This window comes from Mauremys reevesii, linkage group 2 (genome assembly GCF_016161935.1).
Source record: "Mauremys reevesii isolate NIE-2019 linkage group 2, ASM1616193v1, whole genome shotgun sequence".
Taxonomy (NCBI): Eukaryota; Metazoa; Chordata; order Testudines; family Geoemydidae; genus Mauremys; species Mauremys reevesii.
In genome coordinates, this window is record NC_052624.1 from 227451939 (window position 1) to 227475068 (window position 23130).

The window sequence follows — 23130 nt, forward strand, 5'->3', positions numbered from 1 at the left end:
AATACATGATTCTTGGTTTACTTCATGATATCTCTCTCTGAATAGTGTGCATGTTATCAGCCAGATTATCACCACACCTAGCAGTTCCTGTTGCTGTCAATGAGAGCGCTAGGTGCTGAGTAGAGCTGGGTGAGAACTGGAATTTCTGTGTCACAAGAAATTCCATGATTTTGAAAATTGTTTGTGTTGCAAAAATGTCAAATTTTGAAATTTCCCACATTTAATTTTGATAAAATCAAAATGATTTGTTTGGATTTTGACTTTATCTTTTGTTGTTTTTTTATAATATGCAATACATTTCTAAAGGAAAAATCAAAACTTTCCATTCTGAGTATGTGGGAATAAAATGAATCTTTTTGCCCGATTGACATGTCCCGCGGAAGGTTTGGTTTTGACAAAACAGCATTTTCTGATGGCAAAACATTCATTTGGAAAATGTTCAAACAGCTCTAGTGCTGAGCTACTTTGAACACCTGGCCCTGTGGGATGAATCTTACAACCTTTACTCCTAGGAGTAGTCTCAGCAAAAAAACTACAGAAACTTATCCATGAATATGGTTTGCAGGACCTGCCCTTTACTCTTATTATAGTCAAGAGACTGATTTCTTTCCACTAGCAGGAGTGCTAATAACTAGGGACCCGATCCTGCTTCCACTGAAATCAATGATAGTTTTGTCTTGATTATTACAACATTGGACCAGTTTCTAAATGTTTTTATGTAACCATTATACCCTAAAACCAACATATTTTAAGAGTCAGAATAAGACAAGAAATAAAAAGTATATTGCAATGCATGCAGTAACCACACTGTTTCAAATGCTTTGAGAAAATGCACATCAGAAGAGAAGGAAGTAATTATTTCCGTACAGCTGGGACCTATGCTCCTGCTTTGGAGCCCAGTCACGCAGTGTTCTCACTCACATAAACAGTTTCATTTACGTTGGTGGGCCCGATTCTGCCCCATTGGAGTCGGTGTCATTCATGTCTCCCACCGACTCTCCTGGTGCTGAATGAGGCACTGTTTGAGTTTGGACTGCTCATGTGAGTAAAGTGTCAGGCACTTGGTATATTAGACTGTGGTGTTGTTCTCCAACTGTTTGTCAGTGGGGTTTTTTCCTGGCTGGTTATCATCATAAGAACAAAATGATACATTTCCAAACAATGTTCAATTTTACAGCAAATGTAATCAGAAAAGGGGAGGGGGAGGAGAACTGGAATGAGCTGAACTACTTTCCAGATTCATAAGCAATAAGTATTTAGCACATCATTGTCTCCTCCGCACTCCATATGATATCAACGTAGGCGAAGAGCGAACATGAGCTATCTATAGAAAACAATTTCAGCTGTGAATTCTGCTGCACCTCCATTCTGCAGCTCTCTGTTAAAAGACTATATTTGTATAGCTTATTATACCCTGGGTATCCACTCTGATGACACCCAGAATAAATCCTAGAGGTGTGCAGACAGAAAAGTATTTGGATAAACTGCCAGCCTCCTGAAGTGTTTTCAGATTAGTTTGAAACAATGTAGTACATTTCTAATAGATCCCCCTCTCTTGTAGTCACTGAGTTCCTAACCTTGAAGTGCACTGTTTCTGGTTGCAAATGACTGCCCATAAAATTAAAAACTCACACACACAACCCTATCAACTTACATGAAAATCCAGAAAATATTTTGCTTTTCTAAAAGGCCTTAAAAATGAATTTGAACTCCCAATCTAATCTAAACCAGAGTCACGTTTTAAAAAGTAATTCCTTGTAAACTTTGTATAAGTGCTAATAGTGAGAAATAGTGTCTGTTTTTGACCTTGTGTCGAAATATGGAATTTTCCATACAGAGAAGCTGTTTGCAGTCTAATCACTCTTGCCTTTCACCTTGACAAAATCAAACTCGTTCCACAGCCACTGAGGTGATGCCGTATGGCATGTAATTAGATGCCTGCTCTTGGTCGAGTTATTACTGTATGTTATGTTTTGTGTCCATAATTCATCCCATTTACTGCCCAGAAAAAAAAATCACAACAGTATTCATGTTACTCCCAGTCCCAAAGGACCAGTCCCTTACTCCAAGTCAGTTGCACTTTAGATGTTTGTAGCCAATCCTATAATAAATTAAGTAAAGATTTATTAACTAAGAAAAAGAAATGAGAGTTATTTACAAGGTTAAAGTAGGTAAACATACTGTGACGGGTTGGATCACAGAAACCCCCCTGGGAGCTACCAACTGATGTGCCAAGACTACCTCTGCTCCTGTTTTCCCTGCCAGCTCAGGACTCCAGCACGCTGTCTTGCTGAGCCAGACACTCCCGTCTGCTCCAACACAGACCCAGAGTCTGAATTACCTGCCCCAAAGTTGCAGGTTTACCTGAAAGCAGCTAACAGAAGTGTGCTTGTCTTTAGCACTCAGATGCCCAACTCCCACTGGGGTCTAAACCCAAATAAATCCATTTTACCCTGTATAAGGCTTATGCAGGGTAAACTCATAAATTGTTCACCCTCTATAACACTGATAGAGAAATATGCACAGTTGTTTGCTCCCCCAGGTATTAATACATACTCTGAGTTAATTAATAAGTAAGAAGTGATTTTATTAAATACAGAAAGTAGGATTTAAGTGGTTCCAAGTAGTAACAGACAGAACAAAGTAAGTCACCAGCAAAATAAAATAAAACATGCAAATCTATGTCTAATCAAACTGAATACAAATAATCTCACCCTCAGAGATGCTTCAGTAAGTTTTTCCTCAGACTGGACACCTTCCAGGCCTGGGCATAATTCTTTCCCCTGGTACAGCTCTTGTTCCAGCTTAGGTGGTAGCTAGGGGATTCTTCATGATGGCTCTTCTCTCTCTTTGTTTTCTTCCATCCTTTTATATATATTTTGCATAAGGCGGAAATCCTTTTGTCCCTCTTTGAGTTCCCACCCCTTCCTTCTCAATGGAAAGGCACCAGGTTAAAGATGGATTCCAATTCAGGTGACATGATCACATGTCACTGCAAGACTTCATTACCCACTTGCCAGCACACATGTATACAGGAAGACTTATGGGTAAAACACAGCCATTTGCAGACAATGGTCCTAGTCAATGGGAGTCATCAAGATTCCAAACCACCATTAATGGCCCACACTTTGCATAATTACAATAGGCCCTCAGAGTTATATTTCATATTTCTAGTTTCAGTTACAAGAGTGGGACATTTATACAAATAGGATGATCACACTCAGTAGATTATAAGTTTTGTAATGATACCTTACAAGAGACATTTTGCATGAAGCATATTCCAGTTACATTATATTCACTTATTAAATTTTTATAAAACCATATAGACTGTACAACATCACACATACACATACAAATAAGTTATAGTCTTGGGTTCCAAAAGGTAATAGAAGCTGCCTTAATATGCAAGCTCTAGGGATAACCCAGACTAAGCAGCTGCGGATCCCTTGCCTATGCTTAGAAATGTTGCCCTCCCAAAGTCCAAGTGGCATAGAGGTAAAAATCTCTAACAAGAAAAAATTGTATCTCCCTCTCCCCAGCGTTCAAGCTGATGGGATGAGTTCATGCACATATCTCCTCTTCATGGAGGACTGGAGGAAGGACTTTGTTCTTTGATGTTTCACAATAGGCTCATTTGGTTTCAATGAGCCTTCTTGGTGGGCAAGACCTAACATCTGCTGTAGGAAGCCAGCATTTTACATTAACTAAAGCTTCTTTCCTGTTGAACTTACACAATTACAGAGGAGTACAATGCAAACACTATCACCTTATAACATGGGGCACAGATGTTATAAGTGAGATTAATACATGCAGCATCCTCCAAGCATTTCATAAAGTCTAAACACTAAACACATTCTTATAAACTTAGCATCTCTTTTAACAATACTAACATACTGCTGAGCCAGACTGGTTTCCAGCTATGTATTGGTCAGTGTTCAGTTGAGGCCTAAGGCTCTTGGCAGGAGTTGGCACCTGGTCTGCCAGCCTCACAGCCACTCTAGAGGCATGTACTTATATCAAGACATAAAAGCATCATATTGAGATTGCCCTGCCTTTAAGAGCCAGATCCCGAGTCCTGCACCAGCTTGAGGAGCTGTGCCAAGGAGATTCATAGAAGAGGCAACTAAACCTTGTATGTTGTCTAAACTGAACACAACAATCTGTGGGCTGACTGCAGCTTTCCAAGGACCTAGCTTTTCCCCATCACAGCCCCTCTCACAAGAAAGCACAAGCATCTTTTTTACTGATGTATTTTGAAAGCAAAAACCAGAATCTATACTGAATGACAATATACAAAACATTAGGAATTAAACTAGTTATATGAATCTTTGCCAGCCCCAAACTGTTTTGGACAGTAGTTCTCAAACTCCTATTGTAAATGTGTTACATGGGATTTCAAAAGACAATTTATCATTTTAATATAGCCTAGAGGCCTTCAGAATGTATATAATTTTATTTCTACTGAATATATGCCTGCTCACTGCTTTTCATTTTAAGCCTCATTCTTTCTTTCTCTACCATTATCTTCATATTCTTGAGATCTAATTCAAGGCTCAGTCCTGAAAACATTATCAGTAGGGCCCTACCAAATTCACGATCCATTTTGATCAGTTTCACGGTCATAGAATTTTAAAAATGGTAAATTTCATGATTTCAACTAAATCTGAAATTTCACCGTGTTGTAATTGTAGGGGTCCTGACCCAAAAAGGAGTTGTGTGTGGTGGAGGGGTGTTACAAGGTTATTATAAGGGGGGTTGTGGTACTGCTACCCTTAATTCTGTGCTGCTGCAGGCTGCAACACTGCCTTCAGAGCTGGGCAGCTGGACAGTGGTGGCTGCTGGCCGGGACCTCAGTTCTGAAGGCAGAACCGCTGCCAGCAGCAGTGCAGAAATAAACATTTCATGATATGGTATTGACACCCTTACTTCTGTGCTGCTGCTAGTGGGGCGCTGCCTGCAAAGCTGGGTGCCTGGCCAATAGCCGCTGTTCTTCGTCCATCCAGCTATGAAGGCTGCGTAGAGATAAGGGTGGCAATACCATGATCCCCCCTAAAATAACCTTGTGACCCCCCCACAACTCCCTTTTGGGTCAGGATCCCCAATTTGCTCAAGTCTGGTCTCCCCGTGAAATCGATATAGTATAGGGTAAAAGAACACAAAAGGCCATCTTTCACGGGGGGGGGAGACTAGATTTCATGGTCCATGGCGCATTTTTCATGAATTTGGTAGGGCCCTAATTATCATGGTAGTATTCACTATAGTCAGTCTAAAGAACTCACAGTAGTAATCATTACACCCAATAGTATTTGCAGGAGAAGGCACTTAGACTGTAAATGTTAGGAGCAAGGATCATGGTATTTTTAATCTCTGTAATGCATCAGGTAAAATCATGGTGTAATAATAATAATAATTAATAAGCAAACTGAAAAAGGAGTATGTGGCACACTGGTTTATATAGCAACATAACTTCCTATGTGAACATTCGGGTAAAGTATACACAGGCTTAGTGTAAGTATTAGTAAACATAGAATTCTGTTGAGTATGCTTATGGTCATTTAGAGCTCTATCCTGCAACCCTTACTCATCCAGGATTGGACCCTAAAAGGGTTGTAGATGAAAGCTACAGTACACTAGATCTTACTATTTTTGCTAAGTCATTCTATCAAGAAAGGCATCTTGACTTTTGTATCAATTCAACGGTGCTTAGAGGGGGTTGTTTTTTTCTGTTTGATTTAGATGGAGAAACTCCAATCATACTTCAGCCGACAAATGCAAATGAGAAAACTCAACTAATCGGAGATGGCCATCGCAGCTATCACACAGACTCATAAAGCAAGAGCAAGTACAGTCTGATTGCAGTTTGCTCTCTAAGTAGGAATGTCACAAAGAGGGTTCAGAAAAGCTAATTGAAAAGCACTGCATTTTTTTTCCATATTTGTATTTGATTTTTAAGTTAGGCAAAGATAACTTGAATGTAATTTCCTGTGGATGCAGACTCTTTAACTCACGGGGCCTTCAAAATGAACAGTCCCATCCTCTGTGTTCTGCACTGAGATACTTACCGTTAGCATACTGTTATACTGATTAGCATATTGCCCTTGAAGGGGGTTAATACTTTTGAGCTCAAGCTATCCCTTCAATACAATAATATTCCTCTCTCTCATCTCCCCTTAAATGAAGCTCCCTTTCCTCACCTAAGCAAGGACTTTCCCTGATTAGGGCTTTGAGTCCACTCAAGAAGGCACCAGTTCTGTCATTGTCTGACAATGTGATGTTCTTAGTTTGCCACCCAGTTTTAGGGTAGAGACTGCATTTATAATGCTATTGCTTCCTTTGAGGAAACGATGGAAGTGTTTTCAATAGACAGCAAAGGAACGGTAGGTATCAGGAAGGGTCTGACTTTGCAAAGAGGGAGTTTTCCCTGACAGCACTAATCTGCTTAGTAGACTGAAGCTTGCTGGGAATGGGACCAGAGCAGTAAAGAAGCTGAGTCAATTGCTTGGCACAGGGCATGAATCCATCACCCAAGAGCTTAACAGTCAGAAGGCAGTTCAACCTAAACCCAGGAGACTAATCTCCTAATTGAAATGCACATGATCTCTGTGTCTTGATTCTGCGCATGTGCATTACAGCACCTGCACGCGAGCAGAAGCAGGAGACCGGCAGGAAAATACCACACAGATGTGGATGGTTGATGCTCCCTATTTGCCAGTTGTAAGACTTGGCAGCTGCATTTCTCCTTCTTCTTGGACTGATCAATCTGAGACACATATCAAAGTTCTGTTGTTGTTTTTTTTAATTGGGAGTATGCCTGTGACCTCATGCAACCCTTGGCTCCTCCACCTCCCTACCTTTCGGCTCCCTAACTCCTTTGGGATAGAATGGAAGATGACCCTCAGCCGAGTCAACAGACAATTGCCTGCCTACTTATTCCCCTTACTGATGGCTTTGTACTTGTTCTTTCCCAACTGTCCTACTGACATGCAAAAAATGGGCTGAGGGGTGGGGTCAGGAATTGACAGGAAGAGAAGGAGGCAATCATGCTGAAAGGGCAGGAGGTAGCTTCCTGGCAGAGGGAGGCAGAACAAGATAGGACTTGCTTCTCTTAACAATCTTGCCCTGATCCAGTGACCATTTCCCCCACCCTCTGCTTTGCTACAAGTCTATAATACATGTATTGCACTTCAAATTATATAATAATTACCCAATCAGGTTTAAATTGTATTCCAGAAGCAGGCTCTCTTTGCTTTGTTTAACCAGCACACTGTTGTAAGATATTTCCAGCCCTGATTCCATGGTACTGACACGTCTTAGACATGTAAACCATTCTGTATAGACAATTTTCAGACAAGTTGTATGTTAACAATAAATGTGTCCTTTAATACACTTAAAGTTCCATTTTAAGTCAAAATATAGTCTTTACTAGCAGTGCACTGCTGCACAAAACTCTTGTGGTTGAAATTGTAATTTATGAATGTGTAATTTATGAATGTCTCATCAGAGAGACAAGAAAACATTGTATGGTTTTAATTTAAAGTATACATATCTAGGGTCTGATTCTTCTTTCTTCGCTGAAGCAAATGAAGTATATCTCTTTTGAAGGCAATGGATTATACCAAGGTAAAACTGGAGCAGGTGGGAGAAGAGTCAGACCCCTAGTTTGTAAGAGCTAAAGCACTAGTTCAGAAATCTTGAACTTAGCACTGCGCTGGTTTGACATATTAGCTTCATCCTTATGCAGTTTATATCCTCTGTACTGAAAATATTCCATCAGTCGTTGTCACACCCCGGTTCTGTGCATTTGCTATTGTGGTTCCTCTTTTCACAATTCAGTCTTGGGGAGGATGTAATACGCTACTAAATTATAGAAACCAGGGAATATATTGGTTGTCAAAAGTTTAAATGATTTCTGTCTTAAAAATTGGATTCTGTAGCTGTGAAACATTTTCTTCCTCCTCTTCCCACATTTCACATCAAATGCCATTCAGCTGCAGCTAAATATACAGCTAAAATCAGTAACTATAATTCCAAAGTCATTAAATACTACCTTCTTTAAAGCTCCTTTAAAGTTCCTATGATACACTGATATTTTAAAACCCCTTAACACTCAGTTAATATATATCTCCATAAAGCTGTGCAGGCATTATAGCGACTTCTACCCTTGTAATCAGAGATAGTTCTCCAATTTACTTCTATAAGGCCCTCTGCTACCTTCACATATGCAGCACATAATTATTTCCCTTGCGTCAAGTTCTGTCCCAAGGTATGCACATTCAACTGCAACTGATTTTAGTGGGCGATGTATATGCATATATCTTATGGATAGAATACAGCCCACTGTATTTATATACATTCATACATCATCATCAAACATACACACACACATATCTCTGGGCCTTATGTTCTACTCCTTTACACTGTTTTTATGCTGGTGTAACACCACTGAAGCCAATATAAACCCACTGTGGCGGAATGGAGAATCCGGCCCTATACAGATACATATTACACATGCTGTGTATATGGTTTTCTAAGTACACTTTTTCAAATTTATTTCAATAATTTACTGTGAAAGTGTGAAAATGCTAGTGACTGTTTCCTGCCTAGAATTAAATGTGAAAATGTATCCAGTTAAAAGTCTAGATGAAAGTTACACATGGTATATATAAAAATCATCTTACAGGTGCTGCTCCCATAGAAATCAATGGGAATTTCACCATTGATTTCTATGGTTGCAGCAAATCAGACCCAAAGGTAATAAACAAAGGCTAAAGCCCAGACTGGGAGTTAGGCTCCTAAATACCTTTGAAGATCTAGCCCTGAGTGCCTGATCCAAAGTCAACTGAAATCAATGGAAGATTCCCAATGACTTCAAAGGGTTTGGGCTCTTGGCTTAAATCCTGTAATTTTTACTACATTCTTAATGGAGAAAGGATGCCTGAGAAAGAATTTAGGCCCCAATCCTGCATTCTGATCCACACAGACAACGGCTGCATCTGCAGGGAGCCCCACTGTCTTAAGTGGGGCTCTGTCTGCAAGGATCACTATGCACTGTTACAGCCTAAGTCAAAAAAACCCAGCAACTCTGAATACAGGCTTCAGGATATGCCTCTGAAAGAATGTGTCTTTGCTAAAATGACACTATTAGACTGATAAAAACTATGGTCAACCTTTTTAAAGTTGGGTGCCTAAATCCACATTTAGGCAGTTAAATAAAGGCAATCTGATTTTCAGAGGTGTTGGGCACCTGCTGGTCCCAGTAAAGTCAGAGAGTCTGCTTATATGAGGACATAATAAAAACTGAATAAGGATGTCCAGATTTGGTCCATAAATATGAATTTAATTTTCTCTTGCTTTTGTTTGCTTTCTAGAAGGTGTTCTAAAGTGGAAACAATGATGCCTACATGATTTGCTTCCATGTAAAGTCCAGTTGAATTACTATTAATCATTTGAAAGCTTATAGTTGCAAATATTTTGCTCTATAGTGTTGCGTTTATTTGTATGAAAAATACTATGTATTTGAAATCTGGCTGTCAAACACTCTCTGAACAATAAAGACTCCCTATGTGTAAGAATTACAGCACTACCTTTATGTTTCTACCCTAAGAAAAAGTTGTTCTAGTAACAGCCAAAATAACCAATAAGATCCTGATCCATCCAAAATGTCCATAGTGACTTTCCAAGCTGGTAAATTCTAAAAGAACTTTGTTTTCCCAAGAGGAGCTACTTCGCAGAAAAGTTGGCATGTGGCAAATGAACCTACCCAATGCATTAAACAAAATATAACCAGAATTTCAGCTGCAAATGCCTTCTTTGTTCTACAGTGCAGGATGCTACTTATCTAGATGGGGAAATCTGGCAAATTTCCCATGTAGACAATCCCTTCGATTATTTAAAGTTCTCACATATACTGTGCATCAAGAGGTGTTACTCCAACTCTTTCCTGAGTTACTGGTTGTGGGGAGTCAATGGCCCATGCAATAATACTCAGGATTGGCTGGCAGTGTTTTTCTCATGAAAAGAGCCTGAGGAGTCAGGTGGTGAAATCCTGGCTCTATCGAAGTCAATGGCAAAACTCCTATTGTCTTCAGTGAACAAAGGATTTCACACAGGGAACTCTGCCTTTGTGAAGGTGGCAGCACAAGATGCCAAACATTTCTATGCTTGCTAAAGTAAGGGATTTTTTTCTCCATACAATGTTATTTAGTCCAATCAAGTGATTGGAAATTACCTGAGCAGCAACTGTTTTGGCTGGATCTATTATATTGAGATCTGTTCTATTGAATGTTTGGAGAATGACTCATACCCAGGTCACACAAAACAGAAAATGGGAGAAATATTTTTAAAGATTAAAAACTAGCAAAAACGTAACTTGCTGTTTAAACTTTTTGTGCACTTTACTTCCCTGTCACATAAATACATAATAAAATAAACTGTTTAATAGGAGACATTTTTCAAATATGTCTGTGGGCTTTAATTTCATTATTTTACCTTTCCTTAAGATTTGATATCTAAGATATTGGTGTAATTTTAGTCAAGGATTTTTATGTTTTTTTTCCTCTTTTCAGAATTAGAGCTATCAAGGAAGATTGAATGACAAAACATATGCACAATTAAATATATACTTGGCATTGCAGATTTATTGTATAAAATTCAAATGAAAAAACTGTCTAGTGCATTGCTGTTAAGTGGCAAGGAAGACCAAAGTGTGGGAGTAGCATCTGTAGTTCTTTTTTCCTCATGAGCTATTAGGTCTGATCTACACCTAACACTTAAGTCAAACCAGGTACGTTGCTCAGGGGTGTGAAAAATTTACACCCCTGGCTGAGAAATGTAGTTAAGGAGACCTAAGCCCCAATGTAGCCACATCTATGTTGACGGAAGAATTCTTCTATCAACCTAGCTACTGCCTCTTGAGAGGGTGGAGTTACTACGGCGACAGAAAACCCCTTCTGTTGCTGCAGCATGTGTCTACACTATAGCAGGGTAGCTGCAACACTGCTGTGCTTGTTGTGTAGATATACCCTTAGAGCTCACTTAGTTTAGATTACAACATACTCTTCCACTTTGGGAGGAGATTAACAGATTCTCGCTTCCCAAACTCCTCAGAGCAAGACTGATAGCCACAGAACAGGTAGCTTGTTCATATTTGATGGCCATCTTCAAGGAAGGAACCAAAGAAATGGTGATCTGCAGAAGTTAGTTTTTATGGTTAGGCATAACAAAGGAGACTCCACCAATAATAACAGAGATAAGAAAACAGAATGTATTATTATTTGTATTATGATAGCACTCACAGTGTGCATGCCCAGACTCTGTCCTGAAGAATTTGTATTAAAGGCCTCAATCCTGCAAGTTATTTTGTGTAGGCAGACTACTGCCTCTGCTGATTCTCTTTATCTGGGCTAGGATTTGAAAGATGTTACCTGACGTGTTAATTAACACGTGTTCCCTAACCCAAGTTCAGAGGCTAGTGTACGCAAGGCACTCTCTTTTGGTCTACACTAGGCTGTTAACAAATTAGCTAATTTAATATATACGTTAACACTATAACATGGCACAAAAACAGTATGCCTTTTTTTCCTTTCAACAAATTATTAGATTTTGATTTTCACATAAAGGTAGCACAACATTTATTTTTACCACCATCACCACCACCTTTTTGCTTGTTTGTTTGGAGTAGATCCTATTGAAAGTAGAGCTGGGCCCAAACAAAATCACTACATCCAAACTTTCCCACATTTTACAAAAGTTTGGATTGGGACTGAAATTTGCACTGGGAGTCTATCTATAATTACAAGTGCTGAGCAGCCTGCCTCTGTGAACAAGAGATCCAAAAATGTCCTTTTCCAGCACAAACAAAAAGCAACTCTGTCTCATTTTGATAAAATATTTAAAACTATTATCTATTTCCTATAACTTTGCACAGGTATTACACATGTCATATGTTGGCCGACTATCTGAGCCAGTACTGTGAGCCGCAACATTAAATCAACGTCCTAAAGCGCAGATAAAGATGGATGAGGAAGGAAAAAAAAGAAGCGTCTCCTTCGAGCCGGAATCGAACCAGCGACCTAAGGATTCCCGCAGGCAGCTCCTCTACAGTCCTCCGCTCTACCAGCTGAGCTATCGAAGGGACATGGAAATGCAGCACCCGAGTTCCACACTAGAGCTGAGAGAGTCGGCGTTAACGTAGCGCGTGCGCAAACCGTTTTGCTAGTGCTGCAAGGCGCCTGCGCATGGCCGCTGAGCGGGTCTGGTGACGCAGGGCGATGCGCCAGGTGGTCCCATCTGGGCCCCACCCACAGACCCCGGCCGGGCACTAGTCGCTCCCGGCTGGGGCGGGGGAGAAGGGCTGTGCCTGTATCTGCAGCGCTCGGTCTGGGGTGGAGGCGGGGTGACAGTCTGGCCCTTGCACCACAGGGTGTCCAGGGTGGATGGGGGAGATTGGGCCTTACCAGCATCTTTCCTCATCCCGTTACTTGACAGTCAGATATTTTTCACTTCAGCGGTGGGCCAGTGGCGCAATGGATAACGCGTCTGACTACGGATCAGAAGATTGTAGGTTCGACTCCTACCTGGCTCGATTGCGTGTGTTTTGTTCTGACTGATACAGCTCAGTTTTACAGGCTTATTGAAGAAACACTTATTTTAAATATGAGGAGGAAACACATAGTTGTTTGGCTGAACAGCCATGCTGCCTTTATGCCTGCATGTCCCACAGAACTCCCAGCTCACAATTTAACAGTGGCCTAAAATAGAACTGGTAAATTGGAATTGCAAGACATACTCAAGTATTTTTACCCCATTTACCCATAATTACAAATGTGCATTCTTTCAAACAAATTCAGGGATTGCATAATGAGCTGTGAAAGGTGAAAATTTTAAAAGCATACCAGATCCCTCTAGAAAAGTCAACTGCCTAAGAGCGGTACTTATTTTTGGGAAACGTAGGGGAAAACATGGGCTTCTTTTAGGTAGCAGTTAAAAAAATACTAACGTGGAAACTCTTGGCCTAATAGAAAATGAAAACTAGGAACATGTACTGTTAAAAACAAAAGTATTGCTTTTCAGGCAGCAACGACCTATGAAAGTTCACCTACAAGAGGTGAGTTCTGGGTTTCATTTTTCCCCCAGCTATTTTATGAAAATAAATGTTTTTAGGCCAGATCCTAAAAAAGTATAGGTCCATTCACTGACTGATCTTTGATCTGGCCTATCATCTTTAATTAAACAAAGTATAGCTGGAAATAATTAGGTCTGGGAATCCAGTAAGTGATATTTATGTGATAAATTATTTTCCATGGTGATGATTTGTTATTCTTTAGAAATATCAGACCATATTATATATTTACTAACCTGCAGTTTACTTTTTCATTCCTAGACCCCCCCCCCCATTCACTATCTGATCTTTGTTTTATGTTATGAACATTACTATAAGAAGTCTAGTTAATACAGAAGTATTTTGCAAATTATTTTTGTTTATTGCCCCTGACCTGTCCCTGACTTTTATTAAAAAAACTGACAAAATGTGGAGGGTTCAGCACCCACTACTGCTGGTGCTCTGGGGTTCCCCCCAACTGTCTACAGTGGCTGAGTGTACTAGGGTCTCCCCTGTCACCTATGATAGCTTAGAACTCTAGGCCCCTGCTGCCCCTTATGGGTGGGAAATCTAGGGTACCCTGCTGCCTCATGGCTTGGAGATGAGCCCCGGGGCTGAAGTAGAAAATGTCTCAGATTCTATGACCTCTATGACAAAATCTTAGCCTTAATTCTAAGATATGTTTAAAGTATATGTGAGATTTTCAGTATGTTTAAAGAAGAATCATTTTTTATCAGGAAGCTAACATAATTGAAATGGTAAGAAATACTCAAAATACCAAATATTTGTAGATTTAATAAAGTTTTCCATAAATTTACAGTGAACAAGCCCCATTATCAGTGATAAATGTTGCAGTTAGAGCTTTGGTTTTAGCACTCTATCATCTTTACATGAAGATCATAGCTTTTTTTTTCTTTTACAACTTTAGTAAATTGTCCTACAGTACTAAGTGAAGTATCTGAATAGAACAGAACTCTCACTCCAGAGTAAGCCATGCTACAGATAGAAGAAATTACTATGAAGTAGTTTGGAATAGCAGGCTCTCTGTGTGTATTCCTGATTTACTGCATGTCCACAAAGCCCAATTCAAGTATTTATAACTTCATAAAGTTATTTTTTCAAATTCTCATGACTTCTTCGTTGGGAACTTGTGCTGCTGGATTTGAATATGTGATGGCTGCACTATGAAAATGTAACTGTAAAGGGCAAAAATGCCAAATTTAAAGTGAAAAAGCGCAAGTTTCTTTACAAAAGAGAAATTAAAAACAGCAGTAAGTATTTTACAGAAACCAAAAGGTTTTCCAGTCGCCTGACACCAAGAACAGGAAGCTTCAGGTCAGAAGGAGACGTTTGGGGTTTTTAAGAGTGTTGTGGAGTGAAACTAGTAAATTATAATGAAAGTCATTTTGGAACGTTAGCTATAACAGCAGTTTCTCCCAGGCAAGCTGTAATCAATTAGTAAAATACCAGAAAGAAAATGATTCAAGAGACTTGTTTTACAGAAAAGAACACCCGAGCCAGGCAGGAGTCGAACCTACAATCTTCTGATCCGTAGTCAGACGCGTTATCCATTGCGCCACTGGCCCTGAATAGTGTTGCTTGTTTAAGAACAGAGAGACATATAGTATTATTCTACCCAAATTACTAAATATGGCATTAGGGTAACACTGTACAGAGGCCAGGTTTGTATTACAAACTTACATCTGTAGAACTACATTACTCCTGATCGATTCAGTTATACCAACCTAATCCCCGGTGTAAAGAGTGCTATGTTGACAGGAGAAACTCTCCCGTCAACATAGCTATCACTACTTGCTAAGGTGGATTAACTAGGAGACGCTCTCCTGTTGGTGTAATGTCTTTGTTGCAGCTGTGCTGAGCCAGCATTTTAAGTTTAAACCTGCCTTTAGGGTGAATAATGTAGCAGGAAGAGCTAGAGGATACTTATATAGTATCAAAAATGTGGAAGGCTATTTAAAGGCAAATATGAGATCAGCTCTTTGCAGAGCTTGCAATCTAAACAGCTGATCTTACAGAGGGGTCTGTAATTATGCTGATATTGATAAAGTGATATGACCCCCACCTACTGTGAGCACCGTTATACTGATATAAAAGTGTTTTGTAGTGGTATAGCATTTCCATATGGAAAGGGGAATAACTATTCTGGCATAAGTCACCACTACAACCATGTCCATGGTAGGGCTTTGACTGGTATATTGGTAAGTAGTTATACCACTACAAAAGCTGCATAGGCCAGGCCTTACTCCCACCCACCAATGGCTACTGCACAGCAGTAAGGGCTCTTCCCTCAGAGGACGGGACGCAGTGAAAGGCAAGTGCTAAAACAACGGTCTGCACGCGAGAATTTGGAGCCATGATTTAGCAAACCCTGTCTGACAAACATTTGTCAGCTCTGGGGGCAGATGAAAACATGGGCCCTGCACAGCTAACAAGGGGGAGAAAGACAGAGCTGAGCTGGGGAGAAGCAGAGGCCGCGCTGGCCAGGGCAGGGGGGTGCTGCCAGGGCAGGCGGCTCTCAGACAATACGGCGCAGGAGCCAACAAAACATCCGCCCTGGGGCCGGGGCCGGGTTGGAGAGAGGAAGGGCGGGGAGGTGGCGGGGGCAGGAAAGAGCCGCGAGAGCTTGGGGGAGGGGGCAGAGGCTGGGGTCTCCCTCTTCCCCCAGCTTTCCCGCCCCTGGGGAAGCGCGCTCCGGAGCCGCGGGTGCGGGGCTCGCTGGGCCCGCGGTGCAGTTAGCGAGTCTGCCCACGCGCCGAGCGGAGCCCGCGGCAAGTAGCGGCCCTTGGCTCTGATGCTTCTGCTCCATCTGGCACCGCTCACTTGTAGTGCGCATGCTCAGAGTTAGAATTCGCTCGTCTAAGACTCTTGTGTGTGTCTGAGGCAGCCTTTCCCATGTCCCTTCGATAGCTCAGCTGGTAGAGCGGAGGACTGTAGAGGAGCTGCCTGCGGGAATCCTTAGGTCGCTGGTTCGATTCCGGCTCGAAGGAGACTTAGTTTTTATTTTTTTTCTCTTCATATTTTGAACGTTTTTGTTCCCAAGATTCAGTTTCTAAAGGAGGGAGGTGGCGCGCGGAAGCCGCCCCGGCGCAGGTAGTATCCCTGGCCAGGCCACTGCCTACGCTGCCACCGAACTGGGAACCAGGTGCGCGGCCCGGCGGGTCCTGCCTGGTTACTGCCCGCGCCCAGCGGTGGTGCGGGCCAGGCTAAAGCAGCGTGACCCACCGCCCTCGCCAGGAGGGCGCGGGGGCGTTTATCCGCCTCTTTCCTGTCAGCGCTACGGCCCTGAGCCACCTCCCTGAACGGGCTGCAGAGGAGCCGGCCCTGGGGTGATTTCAGCCTGGGGGGGTTTCTTGTTACTGGGATTCGTTTTGTTACAGAGCAGTAGGCAGCGCTAGAACTAGACACGGTGCATTACCACAATAGCCAGGCTGTGATTAGTTAGTGTGTGACCTAGAAATCTAGCTAGAACTACATCATCTTGCCTGGCTGTCTCCAGCACGGTGGTAAAGAATCCCCTTCATAGTCATTTATAATTTGTCTAATACAAATTATACCCCCCAAAATCATCTTCTTTCCATCCCCCAATAGGGTTATAATGTGCCAGATGTCATCCAAGTAACAGTAAGTGGCTCTGCATGATGCTACATAGTTTTTGTACCAGCACACTTATTTTGGCTAGTTTGTGGTGTTTACTGAAATAGTTATACTCAGGGCCGGCTCCAGGCACCAGCAAAGGAAGCAGGTGCTTGGGGCGGCCAATGGAAAGGGGCGGCACACATCCGGGTCTTAGGTGGCAATTCGGCGGCGGGTCCCTCAGTCCCTCTCGCAGCGAAGGACCCACCGCCAAATTGCCGCCAAAGAATGAAGCAGCACGGTTGAGCTGCTGCTGAAGTGCCGCCGATCGTGGCTTTATCTTTTTTTTTTTTTCCCCGCTTCACCATTTGCGGCGGCAAAAAAGCTGGAGCCGGCCCTGGTTATACTGTATAACTTCTGCAGCTAGAGGTGTAATTTCCAGCTCAAGTAGATATATATGTGCTAGCTTTGATTAAGCTAGCATGCTAAAAATAGCCTGTGTGGTTCACAGTATAGGTTAGCCACTAGAGTATGTAGTTAGGGTCCTGGATGGGATTGTACCTGTCTCACTGCCCCCAGAGCCACATGCATATATGTGCTCAGGCTGGAAATTACATCTCCAGCTCAAGGGTAGGCATATCCTCATTCCCTGTGGTGGGAGGGCTTCTAACCTGATTTTGCTATTCACAGAAGCCCCAGGAGAGAGCAACCCCTAATAGCAGCTGGGAGGGAAACCACCCACAAAATACACCTGGTTTGGTTCTCAAGGATTCAGCTGTTCTTAAAATTATTTGCATATGTTCAGAGAATATTCATCTTGCAACATATGCAGGAGCCTGTGCCAAACCTGTTCAAATATAAGGAGATCTTACGGGTTAAGCCAGGGATCGGCAACCTTTCAGAAGTGGTGTGCCGAATCTTCATTTATTCACTCTAATTTAAGATTTTGTGTGCCAGTAATACATTTTAACATTTTTAGAAGGTCTTTCTATGAGTCTATAATATATAACTAAACTATTGTTGTATGTAAAGTAAATAAGGCTTTTAAAATGTTTAAGAAGCTTCATTTAAAATTAAATTAAAATACAGAGTCCCCCGGACCGGCAGCCAGGACCTGGGCAGCGTGAGTGCCACTGAAAATCAGCTCGTGTGCCGCCTTCGGCACCTGTGCCATAGGTTCCCTACGCCTGGGTTAAGCACTAGCATAACACTCAGAAAATCTATGTTCAGTTCTGCCACAGAATTCATGTATGACCATGGGAAAGACATTAAACCTCTTACTCAACCATGTATGTATACACTGCAATGAGGAGCCTACTAGATCAAAGCTACCTCAGGTATGTCTACATGTGCTGCACTCACACCTCCCAGTTGCTGTATAGACATAAAGGTGGGGGGATAAATTCATGAATGCCATTGATGCTCAGATCAAACATTAGGAGGAGGGAAATTATTTTACCTCTGTTTATGGCATTAGTGAGACCAATACGAGAATACTGCACACAGTTCAAGAGTCCACATTTGAAAAATCAGAGAAGGTGCAAAATGATATATAAAAATAATTTGAGGACTAGAGAAAATGCTGTATAAAGACTTAAAGACCACAAACTTTAGCTTATCAAAGAAAGAAAGAAAGAAAGAAAAAGACAGAGAGGGGATGTGATTACAGACTTTAAATATCTTTACAAAGAGAAAATTCCAGGTACAAAAGGACTCTTTAATCTAGCTCAAAAAGGGATACCAAGAACAAAAGGCTGGAAGTTGAAGCCAGATGAACTCAATTTAGAAATAAGACACAGTTTTTTTAAATAGGTTAATTAACCATTGAAAAAAACTAACAAGGAAAGTGCTGGATTCTTCATCTCTCAATATCTTCAAATCAAGACTGGATAGCTTTCTAGAATGTATGCTTTAGTAAAACACAATTTACTGGTCTTACTGGGGTAACTGGATGAACTTAAAAATCTGTGATATATAAGGATGTCAGACTAGATGATTTATCCCTTCTGGCCATACTATCTGTTAACTGTTGTATGCCAGTTTCTATTTGTTTTCCTGGGAAAGGTAATTGCTGCTCTTCTCCTTCTTTAGCGGAAGTCCAAGATATTTTTTTGACTGCAAAACAGACAGTATGTGGTAGGATGAAGTGGACCTGTAGTATCTTTGAAGAAAAAAAAGTGCAAAGTGTATTCTGCTATGTACACTGTACTTGTTGAGTGGTGGTCCTTTCCAAGATGATGTGTAAGTAAGTATGAAGGTAATTTGTTTTACACTATAAAGATGAGATCTCTGGAGGACGTTTGTGAAGTTATGACAGGGTAGGGTGGAATTGGCTCAAGTGACCAAGGGCATCCTTAGCGTATAAATAATAACAGGATTGGTGCATGCATTCTCTAAGATGTAGGTTGTTTGTTTTTTTCCTCTCCCCTCTTTTTTTCTTCTACTTCTGTCTCTTTGGTTGCTGGTTTGACTGCAGCTTGAAGGAAATTTTTGCCTTTGCTGCACATTCTTCTTTCAAGCTTGGATTGTGGCTATTACCATATTTTATTCATTTCATGGGCCACTGGCATTTGGAAATGTACTTGATTGAAAACACAACTTGCAACTACTTTCATCTGCCACACCTGCTTCTGAGTACCTTGGACACATTTTATAGGCAGAGTTCCTTTTTCTTTGCTCTCTCACACCCATAGTGCAAGCAGTATTGATATTAAGGCTTAGAAGTTCCATTCATTATTGCCCTCATCTTAGGGCACCTTTGATACAAAATAGACTGGCCATACTGATTACTGTAGCAGACTTCATGGAGTCTCTGGCTTCTCTCCACTTTTGGGTTAGATAAAAGCGGTTTGTTTTTGTTTTTCTCCCACTTGTTTTTATTTGTTTGTTTGTTTGTTTTTTCCTGAGTGGTAGGGTTGAGGTGCAGGGGAGTTAGGTTTTGCTGCCTGGGAAGAAGCAGAATGGGGGGTGAGCAAAAAGCCTGCTGCTGTGTGCTGTTATCATAAAAATTGTAGCAATGTGTTTGTTTTTGAGAGTGTTTCCAACATTAGATTCCATTTTGTCTACCCTTCATCCGTGAGCTCTATTAATCAAGTACTGTCAGGAAGCAATTCCATTTCCCTGAGTCTTGGGTTTTTGTCCATCACGTTGGTAGTGTACGGATTTATTTTTACCACTGTCATTGCTCAATGTACGTAAAACCTTTCTGGTTGAGAATTGTTACAAGCCCCAGCTGAAGGATTTTCTTGTAATGAGTTACTGGACTATCCCATAGATAATCTGAAGAGTTGCTGTCCTTGCCCTATGCAATGAATACACAGGAAGGCAGACAGCTTGTCCAATTTACTTTGGAATTTTTTCTCTTCTTCTCATTAAACTGAGGTACTAGGTACAGTTAAGGCTAAGACCAGCTTTCTGTTTAAAGTGCAGCTCTGCTAAGTACTCTAAAATTCAGAGGGGTAGCTGTGTTAGTCTGGTTCTGTAGAAGCAGCAAAGAATCCTGTGGCACCTTATAGACTAACAGACGTTTTGCAGCATGAACTTTCGTGGGTGAATACCCACTTCTTCAGATGCAAGCAGTGGAAATTTCCAGGGGCAGGTGTATATATAAGCAAGCAAGAAGCAAGCTAGAGATTACGAGGTTAGATCAATCAGGGAGGATGAGGCCCTGTTCCAGCAGCTGAGGTGTGAAAACCAAGGGAGGAGAAACTGGTTCTGTAATTGGCAAGCCATTCACAGAGAAACTGCTGAGCTCCAGTTCATCTGTAAATTTAACACCATCAGCTCAGGACTAAACAAAGACTGTGAATGGCTTGCCAATTACAGAACCAGTTTCTCCTCCCTTGGTTTTCACACCTCAGCTGCTGGAACAGGGCCTCATCCTCCCTGATTCTTTGGGATCGAGAGAACCCTTTTTCTTCTTTATTGGGGTATTGGTTTTCATAACCATCTGTCCCCATAATGAGTGGCACTGGTGGTGATACTGGGAAACTAGAGTGTCTAAGGGAATTGCTTGTCTGACTTGTGGTTAGCCAGTGGGGTGAGACCAAAGTCCTCTTTGTCTGGCTGGTTTGGTTTGCCTTAGGGGTGGAAAAACCCCATCCTTGGGCTGTAACTGCCCTGTTTTAAGCAGTTTGTCCTGATTCTCAGTTGGATCCCGCCAGAACCGCATCGTTACAAGTGGCTTAAGTCATTTGAATTTGTACTTCTTATTGCAATATGGTTTAAAGTGCTTCAGTGTATTGAAAGAACAAGGTCCTACAAAGAGCCAAATTAACAATCGAAGAGGGAGCTAAACATGTGAGCAACTTAGTCAAGGAAATTCAAACAATGAAAGATTCTTGGCCAATTTTTTTTGAAGAAGCCAAACAAGTCGCTTCAAGTCTCGGCATTGACCCAAAAATGAAAAATGACTCAAGGATCCGGAAGAACAAGCGAATCTTTGATGACACAGGGGATGCAGACTATATGTTTGACTCTCCCGATATTCAGTTCAAAGTACAGGTGTTCTTCCCGACAATGGATTTGCTTCTATCAGAGCTAGGAGATCTTGGCAAAAGAATGGCTGAAGTCTCAAATTTATTTTCACCCATTTTGTGTCTGCCAGATAAAGTGGATGAATCTTCTACAGAAAATTCTGTTGACACTTTGGCCACAGCATATCCAAAAGACCTCCAGAGAGAAGATCTTAAAGAGGAACTTAGAATCTTTTTTACAAAATAAAAGAAGATTCCAACTTAAGAGATGATGGATATATAACCTCTGCACTTACACTTCTTAATGCTCTCTTCAAAAAAAGGGTTGGAAAATGTGTTTCCACAGATTTGTATTTGTTTACGCCTACTAACAGTGTTGCCAGTGTCGGTAGCATCGGGAAAGTGTGCATTTAGTAAGCTAACATTGATTAAAAATTGTTTGTGTTCAGCCACCGGGGAAGAAAGGCTGAAGCATTTTCTCACTTTGAGCATAGAATATGAAATGGCCAAAGACATAAGTTTTGATGACATTATTAATGAGTTTGCCAAAATGAAAGCGAGGAAAAAAATTGCAGCTGTATAATTAATGTTCAGAACAATTTGTAAAAAAACGATTTCATAAGAAGCAGTATGTCATTGCAAATGTATACATACCATTAAAGCATTTAATGTTTTTAAATAATGTATTTCGTGTATTTTCAAATAATTAAAAATTATTTTTTGAATGTAGCTTACTGGTTATTTTTTACATTTCCAAATACATGTTACTATAGTATTGCAACTTTTTTTAATGGAAGGGGCCCCCAAAACTGCTTTGCCCCAAGCCCCCTGAATCCTCTGGGCAGCCCTGCCCATGCACTCTGTTGGGGTAACCCCCAAGCATTGGAGACTCTGGTGTGGTCTGAGTCCTGGTTTAAGCTCTACCTGTGTGAGCAAAATAAGGTTGCCTTGTCAAGATCACCACAGCAGCAAGTTCTTTCTGCTGAGCCTTAAAACTAGCCAGGTCAACCTTTCCAGGTGGATTAGTTAGCTCAGCTGGGTTGCGGTAGGACCACCTGATTAATCAGCCTGCCTGATTGGCTGAAGGAAGCCAGCAGGCCTGTTTTTAAGGTCAGCAGCAGCAGCAGCAGCAGCAGCAAGTAACTAGCTGCCCAATGTGTATGTCATTGCCTACAGCTACAATTATGTCTCTACTTGCTGCCTTCCTAACTTTGCTTCTGCTATGCATGCTTTTGACTCCTGGGTCCTGACCTCAGCTCTGGCTCCCGGTCCCATCTCCTGCTCTAACCACTAAGCAAGATTCCTGTTCCAACCAGTAGGTCTAACTTCTGTTCCAGCCATTAGAGATGACTGCCCCGTCCTGTTTATGACAGCCAGAATCTTTCAACTTTCAGAAAAGCATGTCAATTTTAGAGTAGAAGCAGCAAAGAATCCTGTGGCACCTTATAGACTAACAGACGTTTTACAGCATGAGCTTTCGTGGGTGAATACCCACTTCTTCGGATGCAAGCAGTGGAAATTTCCAGGGGCAGGTGTATATATAAGCAAGCAAGAAGCAAGCTAGAGATAACGAGGTTAGATCAATCAGGGAGAATCAAGCCTCAGACCCAGGTCAATATACAAATCAGATCTTACCCACAAATCACGCTGTTGCCAGTCCTTTAGAATCTGAAATCTAAAGGTTTATTCATAAAAGGAAAAAGATATAGATGAGAGTTAGAATTGGTTAAATGGAATCAATTACGTACAGTAATGGCAAAGTTCTTGATTCAGTCTTGTAGCAGCAATAGAATAAACTGCAGGTTCAAATCAAGTCTCCGGAGTACATCCCCAGCTGGGATGGGTCATTCAGTCCTTTGTGTAGAGCTTCCATTTGTAGCAAAGTCCCTCCAGAGGTAAGAAGCAGGATTGAAGACCAGATGGAGATGAGGCATCAGCCTTTTATAGTCTTTTCCAGGTGTA

At 41.4% G+C, this 23130-nt stretch overlaps 2 protein-coding genes and 4 non-coding genes across 11 annotated transcripts in view; 4 read left to right on the top strand and 2 right to left on the bottom strand.

The window, feature by feature from the left end:
- Window positions 1-7341, top strand: part of DNAJC5B (DnaJ heat shock protein family (Hsp40) member C5 beta) — a 62331-nt gene extending 54990 nt beyond the window's left edge. For both annotated transcript variants that reach the window (XM_039521751.1, XM_039521753.1), the window contains exon 8: window positions 5737-7341. In XM_039521751.1, coding sequence (XP_039377685.1) covers window positions 5737-5831 — 95 coding nt within the window. In that variant the 3' untranslated portion in view covers window positions 5832-7341. The remainder of the gene's footprint in view (window positions 1-5736) is intronic.
- Window positions 7342-12043: 4702 nt separating this feature from the next.
- On the bottom strand, window positions 12044-12133 carry TRNAY-GUA. The gene is given in 2 exon segments: window positions 12044-12079; window positions 12097-12133. It is a non-coding gene; the product is annotated as a tRNA-Tyr (tRNA).
- Window positions 12134-12510: 377 nt separating this feature from the next.
- TRNAR-ACG lies at window positions 12511-12583 on the top strand. Its single transcript has one exon. It is a non-coding gene; the product is annotated as a tRNA-Arg (tRNA).
- Window positions 12584-14612: 2029 nt separating this feature from the next.
- On the bottom strand, window positions 14613-14685 carry TRNAR-ACG. The gene has a single exon. It is a non-coding gene; the product is annotated as a tRNA-Arg (tRNA).
- Window positions 14686-16017: 1332 nt separating this feature from the next.
- On the top strand, window positions 16018-16107 carry TRNAY-GUA. The gene is given in 2 exon segments: window positions 16018-16054; window positions 16072-16107. It is a non-coding gene; the product is annotated as a tRNA-Tyr (tRNA).
- The window catches only part of TRIM55 (tripartite motif containing 55), a 74611-nt gene continuing 67568 nt past the window's right edge, over window positions 16088-23130 (top strand). For 2 of the 5 annotated variants that reach the window (XR_005594196.1, XM_039525161.1), the window contains exons 1-3: window positions 16092-16210; window positions 17783-18030; window positions 18785-18938. The gene's annotated coding sequence lies outside the window, so the exon portion shown is untranslated. Of the gene's footprint in view, window positions 16211-17782; window positions 18031-18784; window positions 18939-23130 lie in introns of all 5 variants that reach the window. The other 3 variants (XM_039525164.1, XM_039525162.1, XM_039525163.1) reach the window with 3 other exon arrangements.